Here is a 20,852-nt window from a genome sequence, read left to right on the forward strand (position 1 = left end):
CCATGGCTCCAAGGTGCCCCTGTGGTCTGCTTTTCTCACCTTTGTGTAAGATCTCAGAGGCAGTCAGGCACACTGGTACCTCATGTGTCAATATGGTCACTGGTAAACCATGCAGAGAGGACTATAAAGGAGGACATTCTGAAATTTATCTTGATTTGAACCCTTTTGGAGAGGTGTACAGATAAAATATAGCTATACTTTGCAGTAATGGAATAGTACTGTCACTAGAGATGATGTAAAATTAATAACAAAAGAGAATTAAATGTAGAACACGATGATGTCATCTACACAAACCCATTTTGCATCAAAATTTTAGTACATTTCACAGACAGTTATACAGTGTAGTTTAATAGAACTTTGATAGTGATGGTTGTTGCATAATGGTAACCAAATGTTTTTATTCTCTGGATACATGACTATGATAGTGTAGTGACTAACAACTGAGATCTTAATTCTGATCAATAGTCCCTTTTTGGTAAGAAATTGTGTGAGTTGCTGTCTCCCTAGTACTGAAAAAAAAAAAACAAACCAAACTCTAAGATGATTTTTTTAAGGTATATTTACAATTAGAGGGGTTTAAAATGTTTTTCAAAATACACTTAAGAGCAGTAGAGGCAAAGCCAGCTCTCAAGCCTGAACAAAATCATGCAGAGTTTCTTATGTTCTGTTGTTGTGCCTTCTTACCCAAACTACTTTATAAACAGAGTTATGTTTCTGTAAATCTTCAGTAAACTATGCAGCCCCATTAGCAGTACCGGGAAATGTGCACCTACAAGTCTGTACTAATGTGTATGTGTGTATATATATAAATATTTAATATACATGTGTGTATGCACTTCAAGATTTTCCTTCTTAGTAGTCTGAGAAGCTTACAGCCAGTGGGAGCTAGTTCCAAAACCAGATACTTCATCTCAGAAATATGTCAGGAGAAATACCCATAGTGCAGAACCCCTTTTATTTCTTTAATTGAGTGGGAACAGCCTTGCAAAAGATGGATTATGATATTTAATTTAAAATGCCAAAATAAAAATGCTGGGCAATAATTTATGAAAGTCTTGTTATTTAATTTAGTCAGGCACAGTATTTTACATAAAACTAGTGTGTGTTTTGTAATATAGCCTGTCACCTGTAGCCCTTGCTGGAATACCTTCCTGTTCCAGTCAGCTGTCAACACTTTACTGAAATGTGGAGAGGGGATTTTCAAGGTCGCAGATTAGTGAAGTGAGAATTAACAAGGCTCTGTTAGAAAGTCATAATGAGATGAATCCTTTATGCTACCAGAGATTATTGGAGTTAGGATTTATGAAGCATTTTCCATACTAATCATGATACTTCGGCTTTATCTCACGAGACTTTTATTGGAGTGAACGTTTTATATTTACATTTCCATTAAGTTTAAGAGGATTCTCTCTGTGAGAGAAGTAGACTTAGATGCAAGGGTTGTTGCCATTTCTAGCATTGCCTCTGTACTCTGTGATATGCTGATGAGAAAAATTAGTATTCAGTGAATCTTATTTTATCTACAAACATAATGTAAGTTAGTATGCATTTTCCTTGAGGTTGGATATGTGTGGGTAGCTTATTTGTTATTTGCCTACATGCTTTTATTTCCTTTGTGTTCATTTCTGCATCACTTTCAAGGTTGGGGCATCTGTCTCGTTGACAAGCGATGGCATGGTTGACAGTCTGAGATGTTACAGAAAGACCTGAGTTGCTTGAAAATGCTCACCTACGAGGCCTTTTTCCTATGGCCTGAATATATTCTATATGTCCACCTGTCACAGACAATATTCCAAGTTAGGGGAAAAAAAAAACATGCGATGAACTTTTGGTACCTGAGGGCTTGCAGTGTCACCAATCAAACTATTATTCTGTATCCTGAGGGAAAAGATCCTGTAAGTGAAAAGGATATCAGCACAGGGTTTAAAAGAACTTCCCAGAAGCTGGAACAAAAAAAGAAGCAAAATAGTCAGTTAAATGAACAAAGTCTCAGGCAGGAGAGAAAGGCAGAGAGGTAAACATGCATGCACAAGCACAAATAAGGAGCAGAGGTGATATCTTAACAGGTGGATGTTCCTGACTTCAGCCCAGCCAGCTATCAAATCCTATCCAGCATGGATAGGATTTGAGCTGTAGTGTTGCATTCTGTGTATGTTTTTCAATGTTTTATTTAAACCAGAAGCGATGACAGGTATTAACCAAGTGCAGGGAGTATTTTTCCCCAGTACCTGTTTGACTCTGGGCTGCAGGAGCTATGCTGCTCCTGTGCAGCTGGCTGGAGCAGCTGCCATAGCCTGCTAATCAGTGTGTCATGCTCTAGGGCTTGGGCACCAAGAGGATTCCAAACACGAGGCTGCACCATGATTACTGCATGCCCTCAGCCAGGAAAAAGAACAAAGTGAGTGTTTCAGACTGTTCACAAAAGAGCTCCCTCCCACTGTTCATTTGTTGATATTTAACATATATAATCTGTGCATCTAAAGAGGGCATGAGTTGCCAGGACAGGCTCTGACAGATTGGGCTTTGAGACCACCTGTACAGTTCTGAGTTAGAGCATTGTAATACAGCCTTACAAGGCCTTTTATTAAATTTTCTACAGGCCCTCTGCTGCATTCAGTGAGTGAATGATTATTATTTCTTTTTGTTATCCTCATTTATTGTGGCCCTATGCCATGTTCGGGATGTGTTGTTCAGAGAATGCAATGAATAAAGAACTGTTCGTTTCCAAAATGGGCATTTTTAGGCCATGTTCTCCTTAGCATTGATGTATAAAGATTAAAACCAAAATTGTCAACAGTAGCTATCCATTTTGAGTGTCTGTCTTGAGACATGGAGAGATTGTTTTTTCCGAGTACTGTTTATAGCCTCCTCCATGTGGACAGCCTAACCAGGAGGCACTTGTTAGAATTAAACACCGATGAGGATCTTGCTTCAGTTCTCACATTAAATACTTAGAAAATGTATGATGTAAAAATAAGTGATCAGTTGTGGAAAGCTTACTGTAAATGATAATACCAGGGCTGTATAAAATGTTTGCAGCAGAAATAGGCAAAGAATCCTGTTTCACAAAGGAGCCTTCAGCTCCGTCCCTTTCCTACTTGTAACCCATGCCTCCTGCTACCAGGTACACCTCTTTCACAGTCCACATCACCAACACTGTGTGTGGTTTATGTCCCTCATCTCTGAGATATGGTAAATCTGGAAAAGATATGGGGAAGAACAGCAAAGACGCTGGAACCCCCACTTTGAGCAGTTTGGGTTGTATTACTGCCTGTGGTGATGTTGCTTTTTCTTGGTATCTGTTACATTCAGGTGAAATCCCACAGCCTTTATTTGGGCATCATTTCTACGAAGTACTTCTGCTAAGGAAATCATATTTGGTTTGCCTTGGCTGCATGTTTATGTATTGATAAATGTCGTACTCAAATGTTTCTGCAAGCCACCCATGGGAAGAGATTGCTTTAGGAGAGGCTAGAATATGCTCTAACTTCCTCTTATCTTTGCACCACCCCTTCTGGAATTCAATTCTTAGAATCATAGAGTCAACTATATTGGAAAAGACCTTTAAGATCATCAAGTCCAACCATTACCCCAGGTCTTCCAAGACCATTACTAATCCATATTACTGAGGGCCTCATCTACATGGTTTTTGCATGCTTCCCGAGATGGTGACTCCAGCTCTGCCCTGATTGGGATGATGCCTGCATCCCAATGCCTGATCACCCTCTCTGTGAAGGATTTTTTTCCTAATATCCAGTCTAAACCTCTCCTGGCACAGCTTGAGGCCATTACTTCCTGTTCTAACACTTATTTCTTGGGAGAAAAGAACTGATTGCCACCTCACTGCAACCTCCTTTCTAGGTAGTTGTAGAGAGTGATAAGGTCACCCCTGAGCCTTCTCTTCTCCAGGATGAACAAACCCCAATTCCCTCAGTTGTTCCCCATCAGACTTGTGCTCCAGACCCTTCACCAGCTTTGTTGCCTTTCTCTGGACCCGCTCTGGCACCTCAGTATCTTTCTTTTACTGCTCCAAGTCTTCCCAGCCCTTCACATATTTTAAGTGCCATTGGCCTTGCTTGCATCTTCCTTAAGATGTGAGAGAAGAGGTCCCACATTCAGCTTGCTTTCAGCTGCTGCTGGTAGATCTTTCTCATCCTGTTATCTCTCTTTGATCCACATGTAAGCGAAGCGGATAATGGGGCACATGAAGACTGAAGAATGGCCAGTTGACCTTAGTAATAACAGTGGACTATGGAAGGAGTAAGGCAGAACAGCACATCTGTGTAGAGAAAGGAAAAAATGCATGAGTATAATGGCTAAGAGAAATGCAGAAATTAGGGGAGTTCCTCGAGATTGTAAACGTAAGTACTGGCATAGGTTTCATGCAGTGAGACTTCTAGGCATGTTGCTCACAGTCAAGTCAGTGGATATGTCTCCGTTGTCAGCAAAAGCTATCTCTGGGTCACCCTCAAGCCATGGGGCCCACAGACCATGGGTCAGCATGAGCCGCACGTTGCTTTGAGTGAACCTGCAAGGCAGTCTCCTGGCTGTGTGGCATGCCCCCCACCAGCCCACAGACGCCTTGTCTTCTCTCTCAGCCTTGCCCAGTCACAGACCATGGAAGTTCTGACAGAAAAAAAGTCTGGATTTGGCACCGTTAATTCTTCCTCCATACATATGTCTCTGTATTGCTGTGCCTAGCTAATGAAAACAATGCTATGATATGGTGAGAGGTAGAGCTCTGGTAATTTATAATTTGCTAGGAATAACTTAATGCTAAAGACTTCCGTATGTGATCACAGTTCATTGAAACATATGAAAATCCTTTCAGCTGAAGAATAGAACTTCTCCTATGACATGGTACACCTCTCCAGGTGGGAGATTGGATGCAGTGAGGCAGAAAGAGTTTGTGCTGTGCTGGCAACACAGGAGCAATTGAGGACACAATTCTTTTCCTATTTTAAAATGGTGCATGCTCAGCTCCAGCTGGCACCCTGAGTGGATGAATAGATGGAAGAGCCATGCTTCCAGATCCATAACAGGCTTTATTTCAGTAGGGGGAATTTAAACTGTATGAAATAAAGCCTGATGGGGAAGTAGATGAGTTGTTGTAGCTACATAAGTAGATATAAGTAGATACAAGTAGATATAAGTAGATGTAAGTAGATATAAGTAGAGTTGTAATCAGTAATTTGTGTCCAAAACCTGAGGGAAAAAATGGCGTAACTGAACAGTACTGCTTAGCCAACAGGGCAAAGTTCAGAATGCCAAATGAACTTAGTCAAGCCACAGCTGTAATGGGCTTTCCCTTGTTAGTGTAAGGAAAGGACACAGAGCATGTCACTGTCTTTGGAGAGCAGTGGTCTGTTCTTGGCCTACGAAGGTGCTTGTGCTCAGACATAGAACATCATACAGAGTCATGAAAGTGGGCCTTAATCCTTCAGGGATGTCTTCTTTTTCAGGTAGCTTTTGGATAGCAGAGTGCAAGTGAGTGTGGGGATGGGTATCCTGGCTCCAGGGAGTTCCTTGCAGCAATTCTAGCCTACAGCCATCTCCACCAAGAGGCTACCCTGAAGAAGCACAAGAGAAAGACATTTCTGGTAGGGTAGGAGGCCTAAGAAGCAACCAGGACAGCCTGAAATAACTCACTTTCCTTTCCTGACCATGGCAGGAAGGAAATTCACAGTTTAGGATTTAAGCTCTTCACAAATGTGGGTAAATTTATTTCTACTGTCATCTTGCAGTGACAGGGTGGCATTATCCCCATTTCATAGAGCCAGAGCTGAGACACAGTTGAGATTAGGGTTATATGGTCCATTTAATCTGGCTGCCCATTTTACAATGCCTTTGGCTCAGTTACAAAGCTTAGCCAAAGCTATATATAACATGTTACGTATGGTCTCACTGGCTACAAATACAGCTCTTAGTTCTGCTGCATATTGCAGCAAAAATGTCTATGTTGGCATCCACATAGCAAGAGAAATGCTCTCTGTGATCATCTCTGCAAAGTTTGTCTTTAGTTGTTTCTTTAATATGCACAGGAGCTTGAGGTAAATATAAAGTTAGAATTCAGTTGTGCACGTGCACAGGGCTGCTTTTTTTTTCACCTGCAGTCTTTTCTCATTCACTGGACATATGAATGCTGTTTGCAACAAATGACAGAGCTTTCTTCGTTACTCAACCTTGATTCATCTCTGGAATTGCTCTGTCGCATGCATTAGATGAGTTTGGTCTTTTAAGAAATTATATAGTTAACTGAAGATTATATATGTAAAAGAGAATTAGTTAAGGCTGCATATGTGGTATTTTTATTTTAGTGCTGTCCAGTTCTTAGAGACAGCAAAGCTATAGGAGTAAGGATTAAGTACTTTCCTAAGGCCTCTAAGAAGAGTTGATGTGTAAGCCATCTTCAAAAATCCAGCTTCACATTTCTTGATTTTTCGTGTTTCCTTTATATGATCTTTCCTTCTCTGAATCTGCTTTTTCTTAGCTTTCCTGAAGTCATGCCCTTGCTGCCTTTACTGCAGTTGTCTTCTGTGGGTATTCTCTTCTTGTGCCTACCCAAGTGTAAGGAAGTTCCCGGTGACTTCCAAATCTTGAATGGGAGGGAAGCGGCTTGATCACTGCTTTCAGTTCATCAGATCTTGCTTTGCAGTTCTATGCAGTTAGGTGAACTACAGACATATGTAGAGCAGGCAATGAGAAAGGATATGGATTAACATGGGAGTTTACTTGTGCTGGGGGTAGGCAGGTGGGAACAGGTCAATCTGCATTCACTGTGCTGTGCAAGGCATGACACAACTCAGTGAATGGACACTGAAAGAAAAGGTCACAGAGACTGTCGACATGGCTTTGCCTTGTACTGGCTTTAAATATGAAAGAATTATTTGCAACAAAGACAACTGCGTGTTTAGCAAAAGCCAGTGAATGTATTAACCAACATCTTCTGACAAAGTTTAAGTCAATAATGCCAATCCAGAGCCTGCCCTTTTGTATGGGGCAGATGCATGTCACAAACTGTGAACATATATTGTTGTCCTTCCTTATCAGAAGATGCAGAATATGAGCAAGGGCCTAAGCAAATCCCAGGTGAGCAGACATGGCACACTGTTAGTTGTAACAGGCTGGTGGCATTAAGCATGATTCTGGTCCAGTATATTGGGTGAACAAGCTAAGTGTTCCAAAACACTTCATTTTCTGAAAACATGATGGGCATTGCAAATAAAAGAAACAATCATGGGGTTTAAACACTAAAGAATATAACTAAGCAGGTTGATTAAATGGTGCAAAGACCAGGTAAAAGGTTATGTGGGTAAGAAATAGGTAGTGACTAGGAAGAGACATATTTAAAGATTAACTCATTTGTGCACATGATATATTGAGGTCACATATTTTCATCTCTTACCTTCCATTCATATCTGCATCCATTTATGCCTTTAAAGCAATTGTGCCTTTTCTTACTCTTTTATCTGTCAGAGATTTGCACCTGGAATCTGAATTCCTGGTTTGGGTAGTTACAGAGTAGCTACTGCAAGTTTTTTTCAGAGCTCTTTTATGCTTTATTTTTTTGACTTCACATTTTCTGTCCAGGCAGCTGTTGACAGCTCTGTCTCCTAGGAATTTCCATCATTTTTCAGAACGGGAAAAGATGGTATTTCTTGTTCTTAATGTGCAAAATGGGCTGATTTATAAGCCTTATGATAAATCATACTTAAAGTAACACAATCATGTGTTTTGAGCTTTGAGATTGGTCTTGGCAGGTTTGCAATATGCTGAGATACTCCTTTAGTGGTCAGGAAGTCACTCTTCTACACCAGGCTTTTAGTGGAAAATTATTCAGCAAACCAAATAGAAATTTCATACCATATCTCACCACTTTTAATGATTAAAGATATTTGGCAGAAAACAGTCACTGGTGGGCCATAGACAGAACTAACAAGACCTCAGAGATGAGTGATGCATAAGAACCTTGCTGCATAGTGGCCAGATTTGCTCTATTATCTATCTATCTATCTATCTATCTGATCTATCACAGAATCACACAGTCAAAAAATGGTTGAGGCTGGAAGGGGCCACTGGACATCCTCTAGGCCAACCTCAATTTGAAGTTAGTTATATCTGTGTTTGTCATTGGTGTGATAAATACATTAGTATTTATTAGTATAAGTCACCTTATTTTATATTTAGAAACCAAAAAGGCCATGTAGAAAAACAGTACAACAAAATTTTGTAACACCTTCAGATTTTTATTACAAATTGCGCTAGTAGTTTGCAGTTAAATTATGTGAACTTAATTTCCCTTCTCAAGCATATCTTCTACAAGATACATTTTAGCTCTGTAATTAGTGGTTTAGATAATAAATTGGTTTTCTATCAGTCTGTTTTGTTTGTTATTGCTAATGAAATTATTGTAACATATATATTGTATGGCTTAGCAAGCATAGGAACTCTGTTATTTTACCTTGTGATTTAAAAGCTATTCTCTATTTGTGTTGCGTACTAGATGTCACACTAATTATTATCTGCAGACAGGAATGCCAACTCTGCTCTAAATGTAAAGCTTTTATAAAAGCATTGTTCGTTAAATGGTGCAAACTACTGTTATGCTTCAGTACATTAATACTTTGAAGTGTCCTCTTGTTGTCTTGGGGACTCCTTGTGACTGTGATTGGAAAACTGAAAATGAAAATTTTCAGAATTATTCAGATCTGGAGGTCACATGAGCCCAGCTCACTGAAATTGTTTTTTATTATGGAGGTGCGGCTTTTTCCCATTCATTTGCTCTCTGACATACCTGTATACAAATAAAAAATTAAAAAAAAATCTTCCAAATTTTCAAACGTAGAGATGATTGGGGTTTTTTTCTGAAAATAAGCAAAATTTGGCCCACACTCTTCAGTTCAAATAGGAATACCTTCAGCATATGGAGGTTTATATGTGTATTTTCATCTCTTTAGAAAACAAACGTTTTCAAGCTCTCAGCCTCAGTTAGCACTTGTAACTGATCATTTCAATCAGTCAGAGACTTGAGGCTCTTCTCACTTCAGTTGAGGAAAAGAAAGAAGAATGGGCCATGAGCAGTTTTGTGGACTATGACTGTTATTTCACAGTTAGCTCATCTCTTCAGTTCTGCTGATAATGTTGGGTCTTTTACTGCAGGGAGACTTTGGATGAAAGGCAAAATTGAGAGGAAATAGGCTCTCTGGCATGTTCTGGGGAATACCTTCTGAACCGTATTAATAAGAAGAGTTTCCATAGAACCTGGGATAGTAAAATACAGTGATTTGGCTTTAGTGACCTAATGCTAACTATTTTCCCCTTTTCAGTTTCTTCCAAATCAATACAGAGCAATTAAAGCAATAAATTACAGTGGTTTGAAGAGCAATACATGTCAGTGCCATGATTCTGCATATCCGAGACACATGTACTTAAAGAGAAAACCCAAAACTGCTAACATTTGTAAAGGAGCCTTTAATCTTATTTAATTGAAGCAAAATTTGTATTCCACTTGCTCAGAGAAGGCTTCAGGAGCAAGATGGCTCAGTCGGTCATTCCTGCGTAGGTGTTTTTATGAAACCAGAGTAATAGACTTCACTAGTAACACAGCTAATTAACTAGGAATGAAATGGAAGTAGCAGCCAGTTTGCCAAGGAATGAGTGTGTGTGGGGTATAGGAAAGACGTACCTGCATATATGCTTTTGCAGAGCTCAAAGAAAAAGCTGCAACACACGGTTTCAGAAGATTCATACCATGCTTTCTTCATTTTGAAACTTAGGTTCCAAGTCAAACTATTACTTGGTCAAAAGGTTTATTATTGTTGGGGTTTTTGTAAGGAAGAACACAAAAATAGCGGCATGCATGGATTATGCATCTTCAGATGCTTGGTTTTATGTAACTGGGAAAACTGACAGGTTTATGTAGGATATGTTCTAGTAAAAATAATGGTCTTAAAGCTAGGCCATCTATTTTTGATAGAAGTAAGAAACAGGCAAAGTGTTAGTCAAGAGTTCAAACTGAACTCTTGTCAGACCACAGAGATATCTGTGTAACTGAATTCATTTTCACTTTATCCAGACTTGTCTCTTAGGGTTTTAGCTGAGATTCACAGCAAAATTAGAAGTTTCTAAGTGCTGTAACAATATAATACAGCTAATTTACAGCGTTCATAGACTATTAAAAGTAGAGGAACCAGAGGACCTGTCTCATGAAATATCCAGTGCAGATGTTTTATTTCAGTCTGTTGCTAATGGCAGGGTTCACAAGCATTTGTGTCCTTATCCAAACCTGACCAGTAATGCTTTGCTGATCACTACAGTAGAGTGATGTCACCCATCACCAGTTCTAGTTACAGTATAATAATACTGTGCAAAAAATATCTGTGCAAAGGGACTACTCTACTATTATACTACCTTTGACTGTAGTTTTTACAGCAAAAATTCAACAAGGCAAGAGCAGTGTATGAGTAGCAAAGGGATTACACAATATTTCTGAAGCTGGTCTAGAGCAGTGCTGGCATTACAGGGGTCTAACGTGGAACTGCATGTTGCTGGTTAACACCCAGACACTTCCAGCCACCATCAACCCAGACTGCAAGGCAAACAGGCACCAGCTCTTCTTATAGCTGGATGTGGTTTTTTTTTCTGGAAGGGCAATTTTTTCAAGGTGGATATATATAAAATCACTTCAATTGTATCATAACCAAAACAAAGCACAGCAAACTGTCCAGTGGAAACTGAAGTCAGAGGAATGCTGGGTGCAGATGAGTTAGCTCTAAGAGGATAGTTTAAGATGATCCTGACCCCTTACTCCTCTCTTCCTTTACTCTTTTTTTCTCCTAACCGGGAAATGCGTCATTTGTTGTAATTATATTAGACCCTCAGAAATGACTCATCATATTATGGGCACCAGCAGAATGAACAGAGGATATTTTTAAACCCAAAATATATTGTTATATCTGAGTTATAAACCTTTGAAATGAAACTGTTGTCTTAAAAAGCTTGTAGCACCGGTATCTGCCTCTATAACAAGAAACAGAGCTACAAATAAAAATGCTTGTTACTCTAAGTAATGTCAGACTTTTGTAATACCAATTTGAAAAGCAAGCAAGACATTATTAGACATTGTCTTAAAGTTTGTCAATTGAAAAGCTGAAACACCATGAATGGAAAGCTTCCTGATTCGGAATAAAAGAAGTGTGTAAAATTAAAACCAAATCTATCATGTACAGTGACAGTATCTGAAAGAGTTTGAATGCCTATGTGTGTACATATGTACTTGTATAAGCATATATTGTCTTAACATAGATACTCACACATACCGAAGATACTGTACTACTTCAGATTTCCTTCCTTTTTCATCTATAAAACTAATTGTAAATTATTTCTTTTTGTTCTTCTCACAGCTGAATTTTTATTCCTCTTGTGGGGTGTTTATCTCTGCTATGCAGTGCGGACAGTCCCATCAGCATTTCATGAGCCACGTTATATGGCTGTTGCAGTTCACAATGAGCTCATTATCTCTGCTATATTCCATACAATTAGGCAAGTGATCTGTAGATCTAGTAATTAACTATTTATCTTTCAGGTTTCATATGGTGCAACTTAAAATGGGTGAATGGGTTAGGTTGCATAATGGAAGGCATTATAAATATTTAATTCTGCAGATCAAGTGATGACTAAGCTTAAAAGTGATCCCATATGATTCAGGAATATGTACAATAAACCTGTTAATTGTATAATTAGGGGTTTTTTTCAGTATAACTAGCTGTTATGATCTTGTCTCAAAGTTCAGCATATATGGTAAATTAGATAAAGCAAAACTACTGTCTGTCTTCAGTCACCTACGTACGGCTCGCTGGTTTGTATCCCTAGAACAGCAGGTAAGAATGTTGGTTTATGTGAACTTTTCCTTGTGTGTAAGATTGGTAAGGTGCAGCTGTATGTTAATTGTATTGGTTTGTGCATGAAACATAGTGCTTTATGTGCCGATATAAAAAATAGATATGCATACAATGCCATAACAAATATAAAGCACGCGTGTCTTGTAAAGATTATAAGGAGCTCTACATTTCATGCTTGTAAACTATTAGAGTAGTAGCAGATAAATAAGGTTATTGCCAGAGCTACTTGAAAATTACTATATATGCCTTTCCAACAGAGCACCCTGTAAAAATGAATTCATCCTAGAATACTCAAAACAGTAAGATAACATGAATTTCATCTCATCCTGTAAGAGATCCTAATGAATTTCCGTGACATTCTCACACTTCCCTTTGCCTCCTGACAGACCTTATCTACTAAGAACTTCTGGGGGTTTATTTGAATTGCTCCACTGACAGTCTTCAAATACTCTTCTCTGTTACTTGATCTGTCTTGGAACTCACATTTTTCTCTGCCTTCTTGATGTTTGCTTACATGAGGCATATTTTTTTTTTCTGAGTAAACAGCAGCAAAGCAAATTTTTCATCTCTGTTCCTTCCAGGTGCTCTTTTCCCTTATCATTGTTATGAAGTTCACTGCACCTTTCAGCCTTGCAATTTTTTGTTTCCTTCAGCTTCTCCTCACCCCACATCTCGACATCCACACAAACTCAAAATCTTCTTCACTCCACAACTAACACAAACATCTTCAAAAATAGTGTTTAAAATCTGTATTTGATAGAAGCAGTTTCCTTTTCATTCCTGGTAGATAGATAGGAAATTCAGTTACAACACTTTTGTATTGATGATAGCCGATATGAAAGCTTCTCAGTCAAAATTTTCACCCATTAATTAATGTTCCTAAACCATATTTTGGGACATGTTAGAAGATATAATTCAGTGCATTCGGAGAGCTATTATGTGGGTTGAAAGTTTCTTTTAACAATAGGACCAGATGAAGGTAATCATGGATTAAAGAGAGGGGAAAAGGGGAAAATGTGGCATTTTAATATATGCCTTATGAAGGAGACACAAAAGGATTAGGTCTCTCAGTTTATCCTCTCAAGAACCCTTCAGCCAAAGGTCTGCTGATCTTGTTCTTTAAAAAAATAAAAAAGTACAATTTGGATTGATTCTTTGCCCTCTGTCTGATACATGCCAGTTTATTGAAGAGATATCATATACTGTTTATGGATAGGAATAAATAAAATGCATGGGAAGTACATGATTCCTCCTAAGATTATGTCCATTTCTGTATACGCAAGTCTTAATCCAGTCTCTTTGAAGTTCACTTTTTATTTTTGTTTGCTTTTTTGCCTTTGTCTTCCCCCACCAAGTTTTGGATGTAAGCTGAAAAGGCGGAAATGTAAGACTCAGATTTATATGACATATCCGAGTTGTTGTGAAGTTGAAAGCACTGGAGCCCTGAAGGACACCTACTATATTACAAAGCAGCCATCCAGTCTGAAAACTCACAAAGCTCATATAAGATTCATGTAAGCGCTAAATAAAACCTTGAACTGTTTGCATTTTGTTTTCCTTTAAAAGTATTATTCCCATTTCAGAAACAGAGGATTCTTGATTATCTTCAGATCAGCATAGCATTAAATTCCTCCATTACTCTTTCTCTTGCATTACTGAGGACAGCAAAATTTGCATGGAAAAAATCTCATTCAAATAGAAATCCCATCTCTGCTAGGTCTGAAGGGCTACTGCAAATGCTGTTTTGCTTTCAAGGGTATGCCGTGGATGCCTTAGTCAAGTTTTCATACGTACAACAAGCGAAAAGCCTTCACAGGAATTGAGCATTGGAGATGTTAAGGGTTAACCAAATCTGGTGGCCATCAGGACCTGGGAGCTTTCTCCCCTCTGTCTGTCTGCCTGATGGACTTGGCTGCTGTTGTTTCCTAGCTAGACGGAGAACATCCACTGGTGCAGTCAGGCGCAACGCATGGCTGGCCACATGGACCAGCATAGGTCAAACACATACATGCTGGTTCTGTTCCTCCTCTACAGCTGATCACATTCCCTGATGAACCACGCACCGTGTGTAGGTTCACAATCACACTATGTTCACAATTCCTTCAAATATGAGCACAATTCTTAAGCCAATCTGATATCCATCTTCAGGTTTGGGGCCCTGTAGCCTGTCATGGGCTGAAACCTTGGATCTGTCTGATGTGGGTCTCCTGTGTGCTGGCTAGTCCAGCCTGAAGTTTGGTCATGAGTTGAACATACACACACGCACAGCATAGGGAGTGAGATGACACAGACATTAGGAGAAGGATTTAATGAGAAGATAGGAAATACTGCAGTGATCAGGTACAGGGCTCAGTCAGTGACAACTTGATTTCATGTCACTAGCCCTTTTTATCCCCGCTTCTTTCCATGCTTGTACTTCCCCCATCTACCTTAGACCCTCTCTGTCTCTGTCCTTGTATTCTCCCAAATAAACAACCTTTACTATTTGTCCCACTTTTGCTACATCTGTACTCAAATTTGGTATTTATGATATCTTTACCTAGGTAATCACAGCCTTACATGCTGTTACTGATACGGTTCCATCGGTACCACTAACCTTGCAAGTTCTCCTCCCCCAAGAGCCCCCAGCACTCCCTTCAGTTACCTGTAAAGTTTGTTTCAAATGGCTCCTCATTAACCACCTATGAAATCTTGCCATCCACCACCAGGACTGTCTGCAAGTTTTGTTCACTTTTCGCTCTGTTGTTGCATCCAGCAGTTTCTCATGTCATTTTCAGTAGCTCCTGTGTTGTGTTCAGTTAGCTAAACCTCAGGTCTGAGCCTCCTCATATCCCTGCACCCCTCAATAGCAACATCTCTGCAAGAAATAATTATAATATTTTATTGTGTTCATGAAACATTTCATTTACAAAGTATTAAACAAGAAATTATGACTGTATTATTATGGCATATAAACAAACCAGTGTTTCATGCCAGACTATTTCTGTTAACAAAAGCTTCTGCAAAATACACATCTGTGGACTTGGATAGGTTGCAAATGTCATTTCTATCTGAATGATTTTTGTAAACCTGCAGATTACAAGCCAGTGGTACATCCATTCATCCATTGCATTGCTTACCATTTCTGTCTTTGGGAACTCAGTAAAGCAGATAAGCCAAGCATGCTCCAGCTAGCTTTAACTGCAGTGCTTGTTCTACTGCTCTTTGAGAAAGCTCAGCAAGGAATTGCTTAGTCTGGGAGGTTCAGCCACTCATTTCCTAGCATTTGCAAGGCTCTTGGGCCCACAGCATTGGGCTGGGTGATCCTGCGATCAAGACCATTTCTTTGCTCCCTGCTAAAAAGCATTTCAGTTTGGTTCTCTCTTTGATGGCTTATCCGCTGCACTCTGTAGCTGCAATCCGTGGGCTTCCTGTATTTATGAAGTGCACTGCAATTTATCATAGTACATGTGCTTACTTAACCTAAAATCACCTGTTCAGATTCTTAATGTATATAAGCTGCCATAACTCAGTTCAGGCCGAAGAAGATGTGACAGTATAGACCATTGAAAAAGACAGCTAAGTAGGGTGAAGAAGGTGGAATAAACAATATCATTTAAGGTCTGTTGTTTCTTTTGTGCTCTGTTTTGGCTTGTTTTGTTGGTTGGAGTTTTGGGTTTTTTTCTGAGTTGTTTTCAAATTGTGGCATATAGGTAAAGCATGAGGATGTCATTTTTAGTCTGTATGAAAGCAGTACAGAATAAAACCAGTTGTGTCTGGCCTTTCAATGAAAAGAAACCTAAGGAACATTAAAGATGTTCAATCTAATGCACTGGAGAAAAGGCAGTGAATTGCAGCCTTGAATTCTATTTTCAGATTCATTCTTGCTTCAAGACTTCAGTCTGACTGGATGCTGATGCTGTTCTTTGCACACACACACTTGACTGTGACAGTCACTGTTGGGCTACTTCTGATCCCTAAGGTATTTGAGTCGCCTGGTTTTTTTCTTTTGCCAAGACTGAGGCACATAGATGTCCTGCAAAAGCAATTCTGTATAAAATAGCAACTGATAGAATAGAAAGATAAAAGATATGTCTATGTTGCCTAAAATGTTGTCTTTTCTTTTTTTTTTTATTTTAAAAACTCTTACACATTTTCAAAGATTGTTACTTTCAGCTTTCAAAATTCCAGGAGTTTAAAGTACTTAAAATTTTGATGTGATTAACACAAGGAGGAAAGAATCCCGCCTTGCCTAATGATGGTTATTTTCAGGTATTTGGTTCGACTTGTACAATTTTCAGGTTGATGAAGCCGCTGTTCCCATCTTTTGCCTATGTGTCAGCATAGGGTATGCTGATAACTGTCAAATACGCGTACAGTAAACAGTCATAGTAAGAGGACACACCGATTGAGCCTTGATACTGAATAACCTTATTTTAAATTATTTCCTGGTCTTTAGAATATTCTTATTATTTTCTATTTTATATCCATGTACTTTATTTCATACATTCAGAGAGGTCTTTCTAGACTAACCTAAAAAATGTGTTGACCTTTCTGAAGCTGACTCATAACTAAGGATCCAGCATTTCCATTTTTAGTTTATTATCTGTGTGACACTGCACAAACTTTTTTCCAGCACACCAATTAATGCAGGGAATTAAGAGAAGATTCACAAGGTTTAGTTCCATTCATAAAGTCCTGAAGTCAGATGACTGTGTGGACAATAGTAACTACAGATGAGTGAATCACCATGAATAAAAAAAATAGCTGACAGCCTCTCTCCACTCTTGACCCAAACATTTGCTAAAACTTAGAAGAGAGAAATTACCTTGTCTGCTTCTTTATTTGTTTCCTGATGGTTTTTTCCTTTCTCGTCTTTCTTTTTTTCTTTTCTTTCCATTTTTGCCACCTCATCTCTTCCTTCTCAGGGTCAGGATCTAAAATGGGAGAATTGCTTTCTGCAGGATTATTAAACTGTATGAATTATAAAATCTAGTCTTACGGCTTTAGTAGCCTAATTGGAAATACTGGCTGAAAGTCTGTTTCCATCCTAGCTTGATTTAAATGCAGTTTTAAAGAGGTTCAAATAAGCACCAAATTAACTGCGCAGGGAGAGGGTTTTCTTGTTAAAATCTCTGAGATTTATCGAGTTAAGCCATTATTAATAAGAGTCTGTTCCATACAATACTGATATTCTGTACTACATATGCCAATGCCGCCTATAGCTAGTGATTTGGGTTCAAAAGTTCGTACGAATTCCATAGAAGGATCATTGTGCAATAAAAACTGTTGATGTAAACTCCTACAGTAATGGTGAAGTAAACTTTTGAACTGATGGCAACGTCTTTTTTATGCAGTTTTCACATTCAAGCAATAACCCAAGAGATGATATAGCTACAGAAGCTTATGAAGATGAGCTTGACATGGGTCGATCTGGATCCTATCTGAACAGCAGTATCAATTCAGCATGGAGTGAACATAGTTTGGATCCTGAAGATATTCGGGTAGATATAATTAATTTAAATAGCATTTATTTTCAAGAACAACACTTTTTCCTATGAGTAAATTCTGAATTGAATCAATTTGAATTTTTCTGCAGGTATCAGCTGAAATAGGCCAGCTTAGATCTCTCAGTGATTGTGGTATCAGGTCATGTAAAATCTCTTGGAAAACATTCACTAGTGTGAAGAGGCACTGCATCACTAGTTGTAGTACTGGAGGCTAAAGAGGAGGAATCGTCCACAGCAAGAGCTGTTTATCAGTTTACATAGCCTCTTTGGATTGTCTTGAAGTACAAGCAATATGTGGTGTCAGTGTGAGCAGTCATTTGTATATAACTTATCTGTAACTATACATAACTATATAGATAAAATTAAAAAAACCACATGATTAACAGAAAAAAAAAAAAATCACACTTTATTCCTACATTACATGATAAAAGGGCTGATGTTCCCAGAAGAAAGAACAGCTGTGAGTTCAGCAGGAAAGCATACACACAGCCCTGTGAAATCTGAAACATACAGCATAAATGTATATGAATTGTGCATGCTGTATGATGCACAGCTGTGGAAGGTTACACTTTTGTGCATAAGGGTTGAACCTAAAATTGGGATTCAAGTTGATGGAGAAATGGCGTATTCAAGAATTAGACAAGTCAGGAATAAGTTCAATGCCATTTTTAGGGCAGTAGGCGATGCATTCATCAGGCTGCTTGTTTGACTGTACTTGTTCTGTACTTGCTAGTTTTGCCATTCACTTTGTTTTGCAGGATGAATTGAAGAAACTATATGCCCAGCTTGAAATCTATAAAAGGAAAAAGATGATTGCTAATAACCCGCATCTCCAGAAGAAAAGGTGCTCTAAAAAGGGGTTGGGGCGCTCAATAATGCGACGTATTACAGAAATCCCTGAGACGGTCACCAGGCAGTGCTCCAGGGATGAGAAGGACCTGATGGAGCACAGTGCTGTGAAGAACATGGCTACACTGAAGAAAACCCCACCAGATTCCACAAGTTCTGCAAAGCCAAAAGAGGAGACTTTGAAAAATAGGGTCTTTTCCTTAAAAAAGTCCCACAGCACTTACGATCATGTTAGGGATCAAACAGAAGAACCGAATAGCTTAACTACAGAAAGCACTGAAGTTATAGCTGCTGAGAATTCACTACTGGACTCACTGAATGATAACAAGTTAACCAAAAACGCTCCTGAAAAGGTTGAAGCTGTCTCCACTGAATCGGTCCCTTTGGTGTGCAAATCAGTAAGTGCACATAACTTAAGTGCCGATAAGAAGCCTCTGCATCCAAGAACATCTGTGTTACAAAAATCCCTCAGTGTTATTGCTAGTGCCAAGGAAAAGACTCTGGGACTAACAGGTAAAACACAAAGTCTGGAAGAAAGCACTAAATCTCATAGACCTCAGCTGAAGGGTAAGGAGGCTGGCAAAAAGCACTCAGTCTCCGATAAAGGTGAGCATAAGGATTCCCACCAGAAGAACTCTACCCCCTCTGAGGAAGCAAAGAAAGCCCATAAATCTTCAATTATGAAGCAGCAAAGGGTTAGTCAGACACCTGCAAATCCAGACACAGGCCCAGGTAAGTCTCTACACAAGGACAATTTCGACATAGGAGAAGTCTGTCCTTGGGAGATATATGACCAAACTCCTGGTCCTGTGCCTTCTGACTCTAAAGTTCAAAAACACGTGTCTATTGCTTCCTCAGAGCCAGAGAAAAACCACCCTTCCCAGCCAAAGGGGAAGACTCATCGTAAGCTGAAGACACCTGAGGGGTATCAGCAGTCAAATCAAATATGTTCAGAGAAGGTGGAGGAAGCCGCTCAGGAGACACAAGAGCAGCAGGTCTTTGAAAATGACAAAACCAAGTCGAATTCCAAGTCTCCAGTCTCCCCTGGGCTGAAGCATGAGAATGTTAATAGATATGCACCTAATACCTGTGCTGGGGAGCGGGAAGAGCTACCACAGAGAGCAGCAGAAAAAGAAAACCTCAATAAACTGGCAGAACAGAAAAAAAATGCCTCTTCCGAGGGAAATGTGCTTTCATCTGACTCCCATAAGCCAAGTAGTTATTTCCAGCAACCTTTAGCATCTCGAGCTGAAGTCTGCCCTTGGGAGTATGATACACCAGATTTACCAAATGCAGAAAGAAGTGTAGCTTTATCGAACACCTCTGCTATAAGTGCAAATAAAACAGCAACACCTCGAAAATAAGAGGCATTTGGACTGAGGAGAGTAGCAACATTAAGAAGAAAACAGGAAAGACAGAGGGGACTTAGGCCAAAAGGATCTGAAAATTCCTAAGGAGCATCACTTAAATCAAGGGAATCAGTACTACAAAGAAGTAGGAGTTAAGCAAAGTAAATTATCATTAATGTTGTTATTATTTAGTTCTTGAGTGCCAACAATGTGATTAGCAGTGTCCAGAATATGGTCCCTGCTCCAAGGATTTTACTGTGTCAATGAAAGAAACCTGCCTTTGTGAAATCACTTCTCTTTTAAAAGAAAAACATGCAGTGGTAACAAACTCACAGTGTAGATCTCAGTTGAATTATTTCTGAATGCCAAAACTGGCTTTAACTTGCCCTTGGGACTTTAAAGATCCAGCAGAAGTAGGGAACACAAAATGTCCTGATGGCAAAAAGGGGTATCAATGAGCAGCTTATTAAAATGACGACTTTTCACTTTACATATTTAATCTAGATAGCACCGCTAAGTCAATGCATCCCCAAAACACATTTTATATAATGATTGCTCTCATTTTCTTATTACTGTGTGTTTAAGTACATTGTTGTGTCTCATATTAAAGCATTCCAGATTGTATAATTTTTTGCAAATAACTTTGATATTATGTGACACAACAGCGCATTTATGCAATCTGCAGATACTTTCTTCTAATTGCAAGTTTAAATACCTGCTGTAGACTTTTTTGTTTAGATACAGAATTGCAGTAATCTGTCACTGGCTATGGAAGCCGTAATTCATATAGGGAAATTCTTTTGGGCTTTGGAGATTTCTTTTTTTTCTTTCCTGTGATTTATATAGTGATTTTTTCTTTTTTTGTTTACTCTCTGTTATTTATAGTTTGATACAGTATTATTCAGGGGTTTTATACGCAGTAAGTTACTTGTTTATGCACTTCCCTGTTAATGCTCATAGACTTTGTTTATAGTGGAAATTCAGTCGTCTTAGCTGCTTGTTCTGGTAAGTCTTAGGACAACTTATCTGTTGTTTGTTACTAATTGGAAACTATCATCTAACAAAGCAGAAATCTTGCTTAAGTATCAGTGGTGATACTGAGCATATCCCACTATTAAAACAAGCAAGAATGACAATGAAAATATACCCCAGAAATGATTACCTGTTTTACTAAAACCAGATAACCCTGGGAAATATATTAGCTAGTTCATATAGAACAGCAGTGTACTGTTTATCCCTGTTGGCAAACCTCAAAAAATTGGCCC

General features: G+C 38.9%; 1 protein-coding gene across 1 annotated transcript in view; it reads left to right on the forward strand.

Moving 5' to 3' along the window:
- The window catches only part of GPR158 (G protein-coupled receptor 158), a gene marked incomplete at both ends in the record, with an annotated part of 193,091 nt that extends 173,489 nt beyond the window's left edge, over positions 1–19,602 (forward strand). Inside the window, 4 exons of the mRNA XM_080609853.1 lie at positions 11,403–11,541; positions 15,756–15,861; positions 17,237–17,383; positions 18,148–19,602. Coding sequence (XP_080465979.1) covers positions 11,403–11,541; positions 15,756–15,861; positions 17,237–17,383; positions 18,148–19,602 — 1,847 coding nt within the window. The remainder of the gene's footprint in view (positions 1–11,402; positions 11,542–15,755; positions 15,862–17,236; positions 17,384–18,147) is intronic.
- Positions 19,603–20,852: the final 1,250 nt, after the last annotated feature.

Source organism: Psittacula echo, assembly GCF_963264785.1.
Source record: "Psittacula echo genome assembly, chromosome: 2".
Taxonomy (NCBI): domain Eukaryota; kingdom Metazoa; phylum Chordata; class Aves; order Psittaciformes; family Psittacidae; genus Psittacula; species Psittacula echo.